The sequence below is a fragment of the Castor canadensis genome, chromosome 16 (assembly GCF_047511655.1).
Source record: "Castor canadensis chromosome 16, mCasCan1.hap1v2, whole genome shotgun sequence".
NCBI classification, from domain to species: domain Eukaryota; kingdom Metazoa; phylum Chordata; class Mammalia; order Rodentia; family Castoridae; genus Castor; species Castor canadensis.
The window spans coordinates 11547702-11565192 of NC_133401.1; the positions used below are offsets into that span (position 1 = coordinate 11547702).

The window sequence follows — 17491 nt, forward strand, 5'->3', positions numbered from 1 at the left end:
TTTGACTCTGGGATCAGAACCCATCCGAAGCATCCAGTATAATTTTGAGATGTGCATGAGTCATTTGGGGTGTTAAAGGGTCAGAAGCAGTTTTACGAGTCTGAGCGGAGTACAGACATACTGTCAAGGCCACGGGGGGGGGTCTCCCACCCCATCTCCAAGTAACAGTGCACCATTAGGCAGTTTCAAAGCTCTCATGGAGGCCCCGTGGCAAGGTAACCCACACCAGCCAGGCCAAACAGGAGCCACCCCCACCCTGCGGCACCCATCCGGGCACTGAGCACCCACCCGAACTGGAGATGGAGCTGGCGGTGCTAGAAGAGGGGCAGGTGTCGAGGGGCGCGGGCGAGGTGGAGGCACTGCTGCCTGCCGGGCCCGTGTTGGTGGCCTCGTCGGCCGTGCGGCGGAAGAAGCCGTGCTGCAGAGCCCCCAGCGGGCTGATGCGGGCGGCGGGCTCATACTCCAGCATGCGCAGCACCAGGTCCTGGAAGCGGAGGTAGTCGGCGGGGCTGTGGCCCGGCTCCCCCGCCCGCCGGCCCCCGGGCCCGCCCGTCTGCACGCCCAGCACCTCCTGCAGCCGCCGTGTCCCGGGGCCCTGGTAATCCTGGCAGGGAGGGGGTGGGAGGGGGGGCAAGAGAGTGGCCGTCAGTGGGCAGGAGGGGCAGGGAGACACACACGGGGAAACAGAGGCACAAGAGAGAAAGTGGAAAGAGAAGCTAAGAGAATTGTGGGGTGGGAAGGAGAGATGGGGTGGGCAGGGAAGGAAGCAAAGGACAGACAAGGGGAGAGGAAGGCAGGGAAAGACACTGAGAGAAAGCAGGGAGAGAGGGAGCCCCAAGTGTGAGAGAGTGAGGGCCAGCCCGGGAAGGAGGAGTGGTGCGGGGCAGGACCGCACCTTCCTGAGTTCCTTTGTCCTTCGTAGGGTCCAGCCACCCCCAGGCAGCCGCTCAAAGTACTTTCGAGCCTTGGGGGCCTGCTCCAGCATGGGGGCTGGTGGGATGCCCAGCACCTCCACGATGCGACTCATCTGGTCCACCTGCAGGCAGGCTGCGGTCAGGGGCCCCAGGCCAACCAGCCTCCACCCCACACCCTCCAGCACACCCTTCCTGGGGGCACACCTCATTGGAGCCACTGAAGAGGGGCTCTCCAGTGTGCATCTCTACCAGGATGCAACCCAGGGACCACATGTCGATGGCCAAGTCATAGGGCGTGCCCAGGAGCACCTCAGGCGAGCGGTAGAAGCGGCTCTGGATATACTGGTAGATCTGGAGAGGAGGGTATAGTCAGGGCTCCCAGCCTCTCCTGCTGGTCCCACTGGCGTCCCTCAAAGCTCAGAGGACTCAACTGAGCACCAGCCCCCTGCTGTGAAACAGGATGGAGGCACCAGATGATCCTGTTCTCAGCACAACACTGTCTGGAGACTGCCACGATTCTGCTCTTCAAACTCGATTCCATGCTCTGCTGGTCTGGTCTGATCCTATCTCTGTCCCCTGCCCTGCCCCTTCTTGGCCACCAATCAGAAGCTGGCAGTCCTTAAGGCTCTACATTAGTACAACCTTAGGACCTGCAGGTCCCCTCAATCCCAAAGTCAGCAAAGCAGCACCCAGGGCTGGGACTAGCCACACCACTTGCCACAGCTGAACTTCAAAACCAGCCCTGTCCCTTGTGGGCCTCTTGTTTACCTCCTTTCTTAGCCCACACTCCACAGTGGCAGTAGCCACCCTTCCCATATTGCTCTATCTCTCAGGCATCCTCTGCCACAGCAAGGGATAAACCCCCACCCTGGTCACACCCACACCCCCGGCCTTGCCCTGGCCACTCTGAGCCGCACCCGCTGGCCGAGCTGGCAGGAGCTGCCAAAGTCTACGATCTTGATGGCGCTGCGCTTGGGGTTGCAGAGCAGGATGTTCTCAGGCTTGAGGTCGCAGTGAATGATGCTGAGCTCAGGCGTGGCCAAGAAGAGCAGTGCCGTGCACAGCTGCTGGGCCAGCTTCCGGGTCAGGTTGAGTGAGACGCCACGGAAGTGTGTGTTGCGCAGGAGGTCATACAGGTTGTAGGACAGCAGCTCAAACACCAGGCACAGGTGGTTCCGGAACATGAAGTGCCGCTTCAGGTGCACTGTGAGGAAGGGCGACAGCCGACATGGAAGACTGGCAGTGGCCTGGGGCCACACAGCGATGAGTGCCTCTGCTTCCTCATCACTGGCCATATTGTGGGGTGCCACCTGCTAGTAGCAATGTGTTCATTACGGCAAGTAATGAGACTCACACAGAAACTTCATTCTTTTTTCAAGTTTCTGTAAAAACTTCTGATTAAACCAAAAAGGGTTGTTAGCTCTTAGTCTTTAACATAATTCTCCACTTCTCCTTTAATTTTATAACACAGTTTTCATCTTTGTTGTATTTATTTTTGTGGCAAGGGATGGTGGTTTTCCATTTGCAATAAGGATGTAAATTTTCCTCTTAAAAAAATAGTTCAGTGCCTTTTCCAGTAGGAATCAATGTGAGAGATGAAAAAAGACTGGCACAGGTGTTAAGTCACATTACAGCTCTGCTGCCTAACTGTACAAACTGCCACCTCATGTAAGTTTCTTGTCTGCAACACATGGGCAATAATGCCCCATCCCTCATGGGGCTGCAGTGAGGTAGTTTATGTGATGTGCTTACAACAGAGTAAACTGACCACCGTTATCAAGCCAATGGGCAAAAATCATGAAAGTAGCAGGAGAATCACTAAGAATCACTGAAGCAGAACAGCCTAGCTCTGAGGACCAAGTCCCTTCCTCCAGGGGTGACCCCCCACCTCAGGCCTTACCTATGTAGTACTTCATCTCTGTGTCATGCTGGTTCATCAGCTCCAGCAGCCGAAGCTCAATCTGGGCCTGGTTCAGGAAGGCCTTCTTGTTCTTGATGATCTTGATGGCCACCAGCTCTTGGGTTTGATGATCGTAGGCTTTCACCACCTGTGGGGGCAGGGCACCACAGAGAATGAGGTGGGGGCAGGACAGAGCCAGGCAATGTGCTTCTCCAGGGACTGGGCACTGGTGTAAACACTGGACACAAAGTAACTCAATTCCCTTATGTGGAAGGTCTTGTTACTTGTATTTCTACAGAGAATAAAATTTAGGCTCAGAGAAACTAAGTAACTGGGCTGGGGTGAGTAGTCCCACTTAGGCCTTAAAGCCATAGAACCACTGTGTGGGGGGATGGGGGAGGATGGCTCATGTTAGTATGTGCCAGTGCTCCCAACCCCTCACCTGGCCAAAGGAGCCTTTGCCAATCAGAGAGTCAATCTCATAGCGCTCCAGCCAGCGCTCGCCACTGCGCACAATGTAGTCATGGTTGTCGTCATCATAACCGTGGTTTAGGACCCTCTTCTCCTTCTTGGTGCTTGAGTCCTGGGGTGGCACTTGCTGGGCCCGCCGCTTCTTCTTAGCATAGTACACCTACCCAGCCAGCCAGCCAGCCAGGAGACAAGGACTGGTGAGTGACCTGTGATGGCAGGCAACACCCCTAGATGCACCCCAGGTACCTACACCCCACCCACCTCATTGATGTGCTTGTAAGTCTTGATGAGGTCCACAGAGAGCTTGCGCAGTGGGGCCGAGGTCGCGTCCCGGAAGGCCAGGGGTAGCCTCCGAGGCAGTAGCCGCACATCAGGCAGTACCTGTGGGATGCGGAGAGGAACAGACTCTGAGCACTGGCCTTCACCTCCAACCTCAAGGGGAAGAGCTACAGCCACTGGCTCATCACAACCACAAATGTATTTATCTCCTCACTGGCCTGCCACTAGAATATAAACTTCCCAAGGGCAGAGATTTGGATCATGTCCTTGTTGTATCTCTAGTGCCTTGAGGAGGGCCTGGCACGCAGGGGATGTTCCCTAGAGATCTGTCCTGTGAATGAAGGAGTGGACAATCTACCCTTGGCCTTTCACCCAGACCCTGGGTCAGCCTGTTCACTCCACACCTGAACTCTGTTCTGAACCTCAGTGGGAAAGATCTGGGCAACCTGGGCTCTGTCACCCTAATCCTTCCACCTGAGACCGTCTATTCTGGGAATTCCCCATCTCCATTTACCCTCACTTCAATTCTGAGCATCTCTGCCCAGTTCCTTCACCCCAGAGCCCTTGGCTCAGGACCCAGCCTCCTGGATCTCCCACTTTCACTAGGCTTCAAGCTCTACATGTGAGCTTTACCAGAGCTTCCCTGTAGCCCCAAGAGTTTCAGCTCATTCCTCCCCCCATTTGCCCCCTCCAGACCATTCACTCTCGGGAGTTTGCTCTGAGCCAGGCACTGTTCTAAGCAGTGTGTGTAGGGGTGTCATCAATGGCCCATTTTACACAACAGAACATGAAAGTATGGAGAACCTCAGTAATTTAGCCACCATAGCATTTGAACCCAGGCTTTCTAAACTCTGCTCTGCCTGAGACCCTTCCAGTCCCATGGTGACCATAATGGCCTGTGGAGACTGTCCTGTCCAACCACACTGTCTTCTGGCACTGAGACCCTTCTATCTCAGTCATTCTTTACCCCAAGAAGGTTAGGGGCCAGCTGAATGCCTACCTGCGTGTGCTCCTGGGGCCCCGGGAAGCCAGAGAAGGGGCCATGGCCTGGTGGGATGGCCATGGTGGGCTCAGAGGGCCGCAGGGGTGCGAGGCCTGGAGCGGGAGCCCGGCCGGGGGGCGCCTTCTCGCATCCTGCACCTCGGCTGCCACCGCCGCTGAGACCTGAGAGCAGGCAGGAGGTGGGGAGGCGACATGGAAGAGGGGGTGTGTGGGACAGGGTGAGGTAGAGGTGGTTATGAGAAAGAAGGCAGGGCAAAGAGGAGAAAAAGGATGCAGCAGAGCAACAGGTAGCAATGTGGAAGGGACAGGGAGAAGTGGCCAGAGGGGGGGGTGGGGGGGCACAGCAGAGTCCCTCAGGAAATGAAGAGTAAGTGAACGAGGCAGGGCAAAGAGAAGAACATGTAGGGGCCAGGCAGGGGTGGGAGGGGTGAGCAGGAGCCATGACAGGAAAGGAGGACAGAAAGAGACCAATAATTGGAAGGAGGAAAAGAAGACAGAAACCGCAGGTCTGGGGAGCAGAATTGTTTCTTCCCTTATCTATTCCTATTTCCCCCCAGAATCACTCACACAAGACCCCACCTTCCAACAGTCTTCCCAGAACATCAGGGTCTCCTCTGTACCAAAACAAGAACCCTTCATGTCAAGCCTGCCATTCCCAGGGGCTTTCCCTAAACCACATGAGTCTTCTGGGATCCCTGCCAATCCACAGCAGAGTCCTCTGCAGACCCCTAAGTCCACATCAGGGTCCTTGGGGACCTCCTGGTTACACCAGTTATCTGAAAACCTCTACAGAACAGTCCTAATACTATGGCTTTCTCAACCACAGGGTGCACCTTTCCCAGGGGGCCCTCTCCATATCCTGCCCAGACCTCTCCCTGTGTCAGGTCTCCCACACCAGGGACCATGGCTCCAAGTAATCTCTCTATATTGTATTCCACTCCCCCTGGGGCACACTGTACAGAACTTTCCCCACATAACCCAGGACTCCCTCCCAATCAAGGCCCACTCCTTGCGGAACAAGGGGATGTCGTCCATGATTTACAGCAATCGTCCTTTACTCCCTCACACTGGATCCTTGCTAACCTCCAATCTCCAATATTCCTACCAGATACCTTTTACCAGTTTCCCCTTTCTATACCAGGTCACTCCACAACTGTGTCTATTCCTAGAAGGCCCCCACGACCAAATCCCCAAATATCAGAGTTCTCTCTTCCTAAGTGTCCCCTACAACAAAATACTGTTCCCCACGGGTCTCCCACTATGTCAGATCTCTTCTATCCCATGCCTTGCAACTCCAGGACCCCTAATTTCTTGCAGCTTCCCCCTATGACAACCTTTTTCCCGGGGCCCTTCCCACACTAGGACCATCTCTCCCAGCCCCCACCCCCTACCGGGGTCAGGGCTGGCGCCGGGCCCACGGGGGGCTGGGGCGCGGTGGGGCCCCCAGTGGGGTGGACGAGCGGCCAGCATGGCGGTGGTGGCAGCGGTGAGGTTGCCGCCTGTCCCCGGCCCGACCGGCCACGCAAGCCCCGCAGCGGTGAGGGCAAGCGGGACAGGCAGCCCGGTGGGTGACAACAGCAGCAGCAGCCGCGCCGCCGCCGCCGCCGGGGGCGGGGAGGGGAGGGCGAGGGTCAGCCCGGGGCACGCGGGGGAAGAGCAGAGCAGGTGGACGGGGGAGGGGCGGGTTAACCCTCGCCCCACCAGCCCCGCCCCACCTGGCGCGGTCACCCGCCCCCGGGGACCCTGCCGTCCCGCCCCCCACCAAGGAGGCCCGCCCAGGTCGTCGGAGACCCGGCAGGCGGGACCCAACTGAGCTCGGCAAGCCGCACCTCCCATGGCAACAACTGTGCCATTGGTCGTTGCTGCCAAGAGCGCAGCCAATCAGAGCCCGGGGCAGGTGTTGCTAGGCGACAGCGAAGCGGCCGGCGGAGTCGAGCCCAAACAAAGGGCGGGAGAGGGGCCCGACTACCCCCTTCCAGCCTCCCTCTCAAGACTGCTCCCTCGGGCTCGGCCCCTTCCAGGAATCCGACTATGAATAGCCAGGCACGGCCCGCACCTGCCCGACGCCCCCCTCTTCTCCCTCGGCCTCGTGCTAAGCCTCGCGGCGACGCAGGCAGGGCGGATCCCGTTCTACCCTCCTCCCCGCGAGCGCATGCAGCCCCGCTCGTCACCGCGTCGTTACCTGAGGGCGCGGGTAAGGGGACTCAAACTGCTCGGGCAGCCCGAGCTCAGACCTGCCCACGGGCTGAGAGTATCCGGAGGACGCGATGAGCCCGGGCCCCGATTACCCAGTAATGCAACCAGCAAAATGGCGACCACAACAAACCGCCCCCCCCAGCCCCGGACTCCGCCCCCACCCCCTCCCGCTCTCCTCACGTGACCCAGGGTAACATCCGCGCCTGCGCTCTCCTAGTACTTATGGGCGCACATGTGTAGCAGGCTACCAATCGCGCCCAAGCGCCGAAAATACGGGTTATAGCTGTGCAACAAACCGCGAGGAATGGAGCATGCGCTGTGTGACCGGATGAAGACTTTCCAACCCCCACCCCAAAGCAAAGCTGACCAAGGGCGCATGCGTCCTGTAGTGGTCACGGAGCAAACAGCAGCAGACGGGAGTGACAAATGAGTCTTTTAATTAAAAAAAAAAAAAAAAAATCACACGTGCAACAGTAGCAACACACATCTAAGAATCCAGGCAGCATCTGGCTTCAGTTCTTCACCTTGGGAGGTGGCCTGTGAGAAGACAGGAGATAGGGTCACCACTTTGTGAGTCCCCAGAACCTTGGCACTCTGGGTGCAGGGAAGAGAGCTCCTTATCATGTGGATTTCTGGACCCCATCTTACCTGTACACGCCCACAACCACAGCGTGGTCTCTTTCGTATGGCTCTAAGGTCAACTGCTCCTGGGGCTTCATGTTCTCCTGCTGCATCTTCTTCACTTCGGAGGCGAACACGGCCTCAGCTGAGGCTGTGGAGTCGATGCAGTTGGCCTAGAAAGAAGAAAGGACTTGAGGTCTGTAGCTTTGACCTGTCTTTATCTGGTGCTCTTTTAAGCCGTTTTCACTAGAAACTCAAGTGAAATCCCAGCTTTGGCAATATCGTCAGACTTCACAGTTTATAATTTGGTTTGGATTTGGAGCAGGAAATTCTACCTAGCTTAAAACCAGTGTTTAAATTTAGGGTTTTTTTTTTTTTCTAATTACTCCTTTTTTTTTTTTTTTTTTTGGTGGCTGTATTGGGGGTTTGAACTCGGTCTTGTGCTTGTCAGGCAAGAGCTCTACACTTGAGCCATGTCTCCAGCCCCCTATTTCCTTTTAATCACAGTAATGCAGCTGGGAATGACAAAATAACAGTAGCAAAAGGCTAACACCTATCATTTACCTAGTATCCTATGCCAGGATCTGTTCTAAGCATTTCACATATGTTGATTACCTTAATCCTTACATCAACACTTAGAAATAGGAGTAATTCTGTTACAAGTGAAGAAACGAATCACAAAGTAACTTAATAGCTAGAAGTCAAACTCAGGTGTTCAGACTCAGCAATCATGCACTCCATCGCCACACTTCCCTCTTTAAATACAAAACTGACACCCCATCTTAGATTCCAAGCCCCACCACACCTTAATGGAAATCACAAAGTGTCCTCCATTACGCAGGAAGGTGTGAGCATTCAGAGCCACAATCCGGGTTTGGTCTGGCTGGGCCACATCAGCAAAGATCACATCTACCATTGCTAAGGAGAAAGACATCGGTTACAAATTTGACTCCACCAAAGATCCTCCCAGATCCTCCCATGGGGCCTATGCTCCATCACCAGCAGGTTCCTGGGGGTCTCCCTGCCTCCAGTCTCACTCCCCCCAAACTGATCCCCCTCCCTCCAGTGTCCCCAAGATGGGTCAGAAACCCACAGTCACATCACTCATTCATTCCTCTTGTAAACCATGGTTGCCACCTACTCTGTGGCCAGCCCTGGGCTGGGCGTGGGGGACATAGAGATGAGTCAGACCCGGACCCTGCCCTCGAGATGCTCCAGGGTCTGGGGGGGAGACAGACACATCATCAAAAAGACAAGTAAAAGTGAGCAGTTAAAGGCAAGAGCATGTAAGGACTGTTGAATGAAAAGGAGCTGCAGGACAAGGAGGAGTGGATGAGTGCATGAGAAAAAAAAATGCTCAGAAAGAAAAATGACTGGAATGAAAGTAATGGGAGTGTAATGGAAACCGATTCTTTAAAAATTGGGAAAAGCAAATAGCAAATGTTTTTTTCAATCACCTCTAGGGGAAATTTAAAAAATAATAATAATAAAGTCATTTATATTCACAATGGCCCCTCTGGGCCAAGCCCTGCTCAGTTTATGCTTTCTGGGCTAGGATCTCACCAGACCCTCTTTTCAGGATCCCTGAAAAAAGCTTCTAAACACAAGCCAACGGCAGTAATATAAAGTACCATGTTTTGGAGGGAGGCAGGAAGTGCAAGGGGCCTAAGGAGGGAGGAGATCAGAGAGGAGGTTCCCTTCCCACAGTGCCAGACATCCGAACCCCTAAAGCAGAGTCACCACCTCTACCATCTCACCTGCCTCTCCCACCCTGTCCACTCCCGCAGAGGCAAGAGGCCCACCCATCCACTATAACCCCTGGGTTCCACTGGTCTTCCAGGAAACCTAGAGTGGCTTGTCCTACCCATCCTGGGCCAACCCTCAGCCCCTCACCGATAAGCATGCGGTATTTGTGTGGGTGTCGAGCATCCTCAATCACAGGAATAATGTTGGTCCTCTTCTTGGCCAAGTTGATGAGGTCACGGCCAGAGCGGTGGGAGAACTCGACTGCATAGACAAGACCATCCTAAAACAAATCCAATAATAATTTATAATGACACTGGTCCTCAAGTATGCAGCCTTCTTTGCGCGCATACACTACACACAGCATTTCTTCAAGACCTCCAAATCAAAACCCTACCCTTGAATGAGGATCATTTAGTCCACATTCCAGATGAATAAGCTGAGGTTGAAACATGAAGTCACTAGTAAGCAGTGAAGCTATGCAATCCTCTTTGCCTAATCTGAGCCAGGCTTCCCAACAGGGGTTTAGAAACAAGCGGCCAAGGCAGAGATGAAGTAAGAGCAAAGAGCATTTGCAATGGTCCAGGCACTTACAAGAATTAACTTGTTTAATTTTCACAACAGCCCTGTACTCCAAAGGGTTAAACTGAAGCTCGGAGAGGTTAGGTACCTTGCTAAAAGTCACATAATTATTAAATGCCTACCAAAGAATCTGAGTTTGTTTTTTTTGAGACAAGATCTCCTTAGCACAGACTGGCTCAGAACTCTCAATCCTCCTGCCTCTGCCTCCCAGGTGCTAAAATTACAGGTATATGTCACCATGCCTGGCAGAATCTGGGATCTTTAACCACCAAATTAAGCAGCCTATAATTGTTTAAACAAGAGGTCGCAAAGTACCAGGTGCCCTCCATATGGGAAACCTGTATGGCCACACAGATAGAAATGCAGGCCCAGAGCCTACACCTTGAGCCACTCTGTCCAATGCTATACAGTCAGGGAAGCAGCTAGGCCCCATTCCGGATTGGGAGAGAGGCAGCCATTCCTTCACGTTCCTCCCCTGTCATCCACTCACCGGGCCTACGATGTCAGAGACGTGGGAGACTGTGGTGCCTGAGGCTGCCCCCAGGTAGAGCACCTTGGCTCCTGGCTTGATGTGAATCTGGTCCACGCCGCCCAGGATTGCCGCTGCCAGCTTGGAGCGGAAGGGGTTCCATGCTCGGTACTCAATTTTGTCATCTCCCTCCTGGCCCAAGAGAGATGAGAAGGGAAGTCAGTGCTGGGCTCTCCCACAGGACCCCATTACCCTCCACTTTAGGCCCTCAAAAAGAAACAGGGCAGTCCAATCACTACGTATGAACTGAACGTGCATACCCAGCAGTGACCATGACAGACACTGCCCCTGTCCTCTCATGGAGGCTGTTGACTCAAGGAGAAGAGTGACAGTAAACACCCAGGGTCACAATAAGACCTGGACACTTAGTCATCACTTCTCAAGCCAGTACCTGTTTATGCCGCCCTGGCCCTGGTTCCAGGCACTGGGGACACAACAGCAAACAGGACATACATCTTGCTCTTAACAAGCATAGACTGTATTAACCAACTAAATAGAACCTTGTCATATTAGATGGCGACAGGTGCTATGTAGAGAGAGACCAAATGCAGAGAGAAGACCTGAAGCTCGTGGAGCAAAGCAAGGAACAGGTAAAAATGAGAAAGGGGAAGCCAGGAAGGAAGACCTGGAGGGGCAGAAGGAGCCACTGAGCTACTTGGGGAAGAGCACTCCACGCAAAGGAAAAGCAAGCAGGAAAGCTGTGAGTGGGCTGTAGTTGGCCAGAGAAACGAGACAGGAGACTAGGGCAGGGGGTGGGGCAGTAAGAGCTGCTTGACAGACAGGGTGAGATGATGTGCCCTCAGCCTAAAGAACAGCTGACACCTGACCAGAGGCCCAGGTGAGAAGGAATTAGTCTGGCACGGAGCTGGGAGAGGGAAGAATGATAAGGCCAGTGGGGCTGGGAGGCACTTGCTTAGAGGGATGAATGGAGAAGGGGGGCTGAAGTGTTCAGGCCCTTTGAGGCCACAGTGGGGTGTCAGCAGTTCCACCAGAAGGCAAAGGGGAGTTCTCAGAGGCATCTGAAAGCATGCATGGTCTGGCTGTCACATGTAGGACACATGGTAGTGACAGGGAGACCAGGCTGCTGGTGAGACCATCAGCCTGGTGGTTTGGACAGGGGTCCAGTCTCACCGAAATGGAGACTCTTTTCTCCCCATAAACAGATTCTCCAGGGACCAGGTTCTTGGTGACGAGTGCATCTTCCTTTCCACGACAAATGAAGACACCTGGTGAAGGGGTTCATCCATGTCATAGCAGGTATCAGACTCTCATTCCTTTTATCAGGTGTGTGTGTGTGTGTGTGTGTGTGTGTGTGTGTGTGTGTGTGTGCGCGCGCACGTGTGCATGTGTTACTGGGGTTTGAACTCAGGGCCTCACGCTTGCTAGGCAGGCGCTCTACCACTTGAGCCATTCCGCCAGCCCGACACCTGGTGAAGGGAGAAGAGCAGGTCTGAGGCCTCCGGGCTGCACCCCACCTCTGACCTCAGTCAGTCCCCGACTTCCTCACTCACCTTCATGCCGGTGAGGTTCCACCATCACATTCTTCCCTGACTGGTTTCCTCTCTTTCCTCCCCGGCCACGACCCCTGTTGCCCCCAGCCTGGAAACCTCCACCTAAAAGGGAGAGCTGCAGTAGGAGAGGGACACCCCTATCTCTTCCCTCCCCACGCCCCACGAAGGCCTCCCCCTCCTTCCTTGCCATCCTCACTCACCCCTTCCTCCTCCTCCTCCTCGTCCCCGAAAGCCTCCGCCTCCACCTCGACCTCGGCCTCCACCAAAGCCTCCTCGGCCTCCACCAAAGCCTCCTCGGCCTCCACGGCCTCCGCCACGACCACCTCTGTCACCAAAGCCCCCTCGGCCACCGAAGCCGCCCCCACGGGGACTGAAGCCTGCAGCAGAAACACAAACAATATATCAGGGCAATAAAGTTTAAAAGGCTAAACAGTTCCACTCAGGTGAGACTGGCGAGGCACACTCCATGTGCACCAGGGCACATGTCCAAGAATGCTCACAGCTCACAGCAGCAGAAAACGCAGGACAAACCCAATGTCCATTGGCAGAAAGGACCAATAAAATGAGGAATATCATGATCAACAGTAAAATGACCTTCATTCATACAGCACGGATAAATACATCTTAGTGAGTGTGAAAACTCCAAGTTCTAGGAAAGCACATCCACACAACATCCTTTTTATGAAGCTCAACAAGAAGTCAACCTCAACAATGCTGGGCTGTGTTGATTTATGTGGTAATCCCCACCCCCCACACTCCTCCAAAAAGAGGCAAACTTATGATTCAGGTTACTGATCAGGAAGGAGACATTATGGGGTTAGGAAGGAGACGGAAGACAGATATAGATGTAGGTTCAGTCAATTTTCTAGTTTTTATGGAGGTGGGACATATCCGACAGAACCCATTCTATTCTTAGTTCTGCAAACCCTCCATGTGTGCATGAATTGTGGTAATAAGTTCCCCTAAACCCTGGAAACATTCTCACACTCTCTAATCCCCGCCCAGCCGGCCCTGTGTCTGTATAAAAAGCAACATCCCACAAACCAATGCTCCCTAATTCAGCTCTGCTTCCAAGTTCGCGACACTCTTCTCATCTTGGGAAAAGCAAGAAAAGTCCCAAATCATCCTTTAAGGATGGGCAACAGTCTATAGGCAGTGTAGAGGATGTCAGTAACATGAAAAAAGTTGGCTGGAGGAGTGGCTCACATGGTAGAGTGCCTGTCTAGCAAATGTGAAACCCTGAGTTCAAATCCCAGTACCACAAAAAAAAAAAAGAGAGAGAGATGAAAAAAGTTGAAGAAAAACCAGTTTCTGTCCTTTCACTTCAGGCTAGAGCAAACATCACTGTGCACAGAACGTTATTTGAAGGAGACAAAATTCTGGTGCTAAAAGACTTGGTATTTGATTTTTCTGTGATGGTTTCAAAAGCTCTGAGCTACTTCTCTGAAAAAAAATCACACGTTAGTTTGGAACCATAGTTAGTTTGAAAAGCAGTGATGGCAGTGTAAGGCCATCTCATGACGTACATTGTTATTCAATAATAAACTTGCTCATTATGTCCATGCCTTGTGACAGCTTCACAGGTATTCTCTTAAATGAACATGTAACTGTTCTATTTTCTCTTTGCTTGTTTTTGGTTTTTCTTTGAAAATATAACTTAATAGACATTCCTAATTTAATTCTTTTATTTTAAATTAATTTTTATTGGCAAAACTGGCAGTTTTTGAACTTAGGCTCTCTTGCACTTATTAGGCAGGCACTAATACATTGGTTGAGATGGGGTTTCACTAACCTTTCCCCTGGGCTAGCCTCCCAATCTCCACCTCGTGAGTAGTTGGGATTACAGGCATGAGCCACTGCGTCCAGTTACTTCTTTTTAAATTTTTTTCTTGTACTGGAGATTGAACTCAGAGCCTCAAGCATGCTATCATTTGGACACCAAATGAGACTGGACACCCTCCGTCTCCTAGCTTAATTTTTTAAAAACTTAACAGTTTAATTTTCAAAACTTAGAAACATAACCAATTGTTGTTCATTTCTTTTCTTCTACTCCCTCTACAGTCTACTTTCCACACAGCAGCTAATGGTTGATATTTTTTAAAATAATAAATTAGATCTCATCATTTCCCTGCCCAAATCCCTTCAAGGGTTTTCCTTCCACCACTTCCCAAAGGAAACCAGAATATCAAAATTCCCTTCTCTGGCTTACAAAGCCCTCCAACAGAACCTAGAGATGTTGGCTTCGTGCGCTGGACATGGGGACTGTTTAGAGCTCCCCAGATGATCTAACAGGTAGCACAAACTGAGAACTCCCCTGCCAAGGCCCGGCCCCTGCTGACTTTCCCAACAGCTCTGTGCTGTGCTCCTGCCCACCAAAGAACAGTCCAGCTTCTCATCTCAAATGTTTGTGGGTTCCCACAGCTGTTCCTACTGGCAGTGGCACTGCTCCAATGCATTCAGGTTTCTGAACAAATGGTACTGACTCTGGCCAGGTACTGGTGGCTCACACCTGTAATCCTAGCTACTTGGGAGGCAGAGATTAGGAGGATCACCGTTCGAAGCCAGCCCCAGACAAATAGTTTGCAAGGCCCTATCTCCAAAAGAAACCCTTCAAAAAAAAGTGCTGCTGGAGTGGCTCAAGGTGTAGGCCCTGAGTTCAAACCCCAGTCTGCAAAAAAAAAAAAAAAAAAAAAAAAAAAATAGAAAAAAGAAAAAGAAAAATGAGCAAGTGTCTTCTAGAGTCTTAAGCCCCTAGGGTCCTCCTCATAGAGAAAATACCCTCTTTTCATTCAGAAAAGTGACTGGATGGTGACCAGGAGTCCTGATCCCATCCTAATACATCCCCTACAGGGAGATGGCTATGCCATTGTCATTCAAGACCCCAGAGAGTAGGGAAGGTTGCCAGGAGTCAGATTCCTCATGAAGTTGTAAAGATTAAATGGTTTTACACACACAGCACTTCAGATAACACACAGCTGGGCACATGATTTGAAGACCCTGCTCCCCTCTACTTAGAGGAAAGGCCACTAGGTAGGCGTGTGAGCCTCTGAGGACAATTTCCACAACTTCACATTCAACCATGCCATGGAGAAAGGTTGAGGGAAGATGTCCCCTCCATTCCTGAGGGAATCAGGCCAGGGACCAGGCATGCCAGAGTCTTAAAATACACAGCCTAGGCCAGGTGCTGGTGGCTCATGCCTGTAATCCTAGTCACTCAGGAGGCAGAGATTAGGATTGTGGTTCAAAGCCAGCCCTGGGCAAATAGTTCATAAGGCCCTATCTTGAAAAAAAACCCATCACAAAAAAGGGCTGTCTGAGTGGCTCAAGTGGTAAGAGCGCCTGCCTAGCAAGCATGAGGACCTGAGTTCAAGCCCCAGTGCTGCCAAAAAAAACAAAAAAATAAACAAAACCCCACCACAGCCTAGCAGCCCCACACCTACTTCCCACTTCCTGAGATCCCCAAACACTGAAGAGAAGGGGAGAGTGGGAAGTGGTGCCAAGGTTCCACAAATTCCCTGCAGGTGACTCCCATCTGTCCATACATGCACAAACACAAGAAAAGAAAACCTGTGCTAGGGAAACAGACCCTTTTGGGAACTGTGAAAAAAAACCCAAACTTAGTCCAGCAAGTTATCAGTGACTGAGGGAGAGTGAGAGTTTGGAAGGTCTGATTTAGGAAGCTCCAACACACAGGTCTCCCTATGGCCCTCCATGGTAGTGCACTTCTGTAAGCTCAGCTACTCCGCAGGCAAGAGGGATGTGAGTTTGAGATCAATCCAGGCAAAAGTTAGCAAGACTCTATCCTAAAAACAAAATAAAATGGACTGGGTCAACTGGTAGAGCGTTTGCCTAGCGAGTGCAAGGCCCTGGGTTCAATTCCAATACCGGAAGAAAAAAACACTAACTTTGTTCCCCTTGAGAAACATAAGGGTAACAATTAGAGCCATCACTCTTACATATCAAGATTGTGCTATATACTAAAAAATACCATCTCACTTAATCCTAACCAGATGACTTATTACTGATGAGGAAACTGAGGCTAATAAGTAAAACCACTTGTCCAAGATCACATAGTAGACTAAGAAGCTGAGCCAGAAATGAAACACTGAGGCCCTTCTATACTGTCAAAGCCAAGACTCTCTTCAGTCCCCCCATGAGGTGGGTTCATCAGAGAAACGAGGGGAATAGAGGAATAAAACTACTCACATCCTGTGACTACTCCCTCTCCACCCGTTAATGCTGGGCTTCTGAAGTTTCTCTTCCTGCAGAATTGGAAATCCACTCCGTGTCGCGGGACCCGCCCCCGCCCCAAGCGCAGAGAGCGGGAAATGGGGCCAGAGAGAGTTGCACACTATCCTGGGGATCCTGGCCAAACACACAGTGAATTGGGGGAGTACATGGAGGGAGACAGCTTAGATGGATTGGGAGCCTACCTAGGAAATGGTGTGGTGAGCGGAGACTGGGTGGGGAAGCGGGGCTTCCCAGACCCAGCTCCCGGTCCGAAGATCAAGGACTCTCGGTCTCCGACTCCAAAACCCATGTCCAGAGATCCAAGACCCTAGATGCCTATACCGACCCCAGCCCAATTAAAAATCCCCTACTGGACGCTTCTGTAAGATGAATTCCAGGTCAAGACCCTCAATCACAGGCCAAAAGAAACGCCCATGACCTCCGAAGCCGTCACAAACCTCCAGATCTCCTGGGGCCAGGACCGATTGTGGGGCGGAACCAGGACCCCTTTCCCACAGAGACAGGATCCCAGGCTCAGAACCCCTGCCCCCAGACCAAGGCCCCGCCCCTCCGACTCCCGCCTTTCCAAACTTTCGATTCCCGCCCACCCACTCCCTGCGCCCCGACTCCAACTTCGGCCTATACCTGGCTTCATGGCAAGCGGTGAGTTTCTAGGATCCGGGAGTCTGCGGCGTCCCTGACTGCACGAGTCCGGAGATTTTCGCACGTGGAAAGGAGCGCAGGCGCGCGGCGCCGTACGACGCGTGACGCAAAACGTAGCCCCCACCTTCTGCCCCGCCCCGTAGCTCTGCGCGCGCGCGCAGTGGGCGGGGATTCCCGAGCACCTGGAAGCACCGCCCCCTCACCTTGCCCGGGGCGCTCTGGGCTTTTGCTGTTAACTGGTTTTTACCCAAACACACCTCCGGGTTTCCCTTTACTGGTGCAACCCCTGCAGTAATCAGGATTCCTACGCAGGCCTTCGTCCGAGCTCTGCCCTCTGCCTCTCCTCTGAGCAATGATTCTTGGTCTTAGATTTATATTTCTGATTTTTTTTTTCCGGTGCTGGAGATCAAACCCAGGACCTCTAACATATTAGGCAAGTGACTACCGCTGAACGACCTCCCCAGCCCCTCTGCCTATTCCTAACTCCCTAAAGCTCCCTGTACCCTCAAAAGCCTTTCCTCACCCATTCCCACCCCCAAGACCAGTCACCTTTTCTGGGCTCCCATCTGTACCTTACAAAGACAATTACTGTGCACCTGGATGTACTAGACACTGGGAATACAGCAGCTAACAAGATAAAAATCCCCATTCCAGAAGGACAGCTTTTTAAATGCAGGAAACAGCAAATTAGTTAATAAAACTTGCTGAATATTAGAAGGTACTAAGTGTTTTGGAGAAAATAATAGAAAACAGGGATAGGGATCAAGGGAGTTGACCTTTTTTATAGGGTGGTCAAGAGATGCAATCAGGTGACTTTTAAAAAAATTTGGGGGTGACTGGTGAAGTGGTT

The 17491-nt window shown here is 52.3% G+C and overlaps 2 protein-coding genes across 23 annotated transcripts in view; both read right to left on the reverse strand.

Moving 5' to 3' along the window:
• Positions 1–6897, reverse strand: part of Dyrk1b (dual specificity tyrosine phosphorylation regulated kinase 1B) — a 45760-nt gene extending 38863 nt beyond the window's left edge. For 19 of the 22 annotated variants that reach the window (XM_074058684.1, XM_074058683.1, XM_074058675.1 and 16 more), the window contains exons 1-9: positions 5958–6178; positions 4565–4728; positions 3547–3666; positions 3257–3445; positions 2815–2962; positions 1832–2118; positions 1119–1265; positions 896–1036; positions 289–604 (exon numbers count right to left, since the gene is read on the reverse strand). In XM_074058684.1, the coding sequence (XP_073914785.1) occupies positions 289–604; positions 896–1036; positions 1119–1265; positions 1832–2118; positions 2815–2962; positions 3257–3445; positions 3547–3666; positions 4565–4728; positions 5958–6036 (1591 nt within the window). In that variant the 5' untranslated portion in view covers positions 6037–6178. Of the gene's footprint in view, positions 1–288; positions 605–895; positions 1037–1118; positions 1266–1831; positions 2119–2814; positions 2963–3256; positions 3446–3546; positions 3667–4564; positions 4729–5957; positions 6179–6748 lie in introns of those variants that run through there. The other 3 variants (XM_074058685.1, XM_020181835.2, XM_074058686.1) reach the window with 3 other exon arrangements.
• A 279-nt stretch (positions 6898–7176) lies between these two features.
• Positions 7177–16756, reverse strand: Fbl (fibrillarin). Its single transcript, XM_020181832.2, has 9 exons — positions 16624–16756; positions 11949–12125; positions 11749–11850; positions 11369–11463; positions 10199–10369; positions 9277–9409; positions 8189–8301; positions 7411–7556; positions 7177–7299 (listed from the first exon to the last, which is right to left on the reverse strand). Exons 1-9 carry the CDS (start codon positions 16631–16633, stop codon positions 7275–7277), a joined length of 972 nt encoding a protein of 323 aa, XP_020037421.1. The 5' UTR covers positions 16634–16756; the 3' UTR covers positions 7177–7274.
• Between the last annotated feature and the right edge of the window lie 735 nt (positions 16757–17491).

What these genes read in the sequence shown, in the direction of transcription:
- Fbl (XM_020181832.2), bottom strand. An exon ending in TCTCTGACATCGTAGGCCCG is followed by an intron (nt 9,410 to 10,198) that starts GTGAGTGGATGA and finishes GATTTGTTTTAG; the next exon opens with GATGGTCTTGTCTATGCAGT. An exon ending in GTGGTTGTGGGCGTGTACAG is followed by an intron (nt 7,300 to 7,410) that starts GTAAGATGGGGT and finishes GTCTTCTCACAG; the next exon opens with GCCACCTCCCAAGGTGAAGA.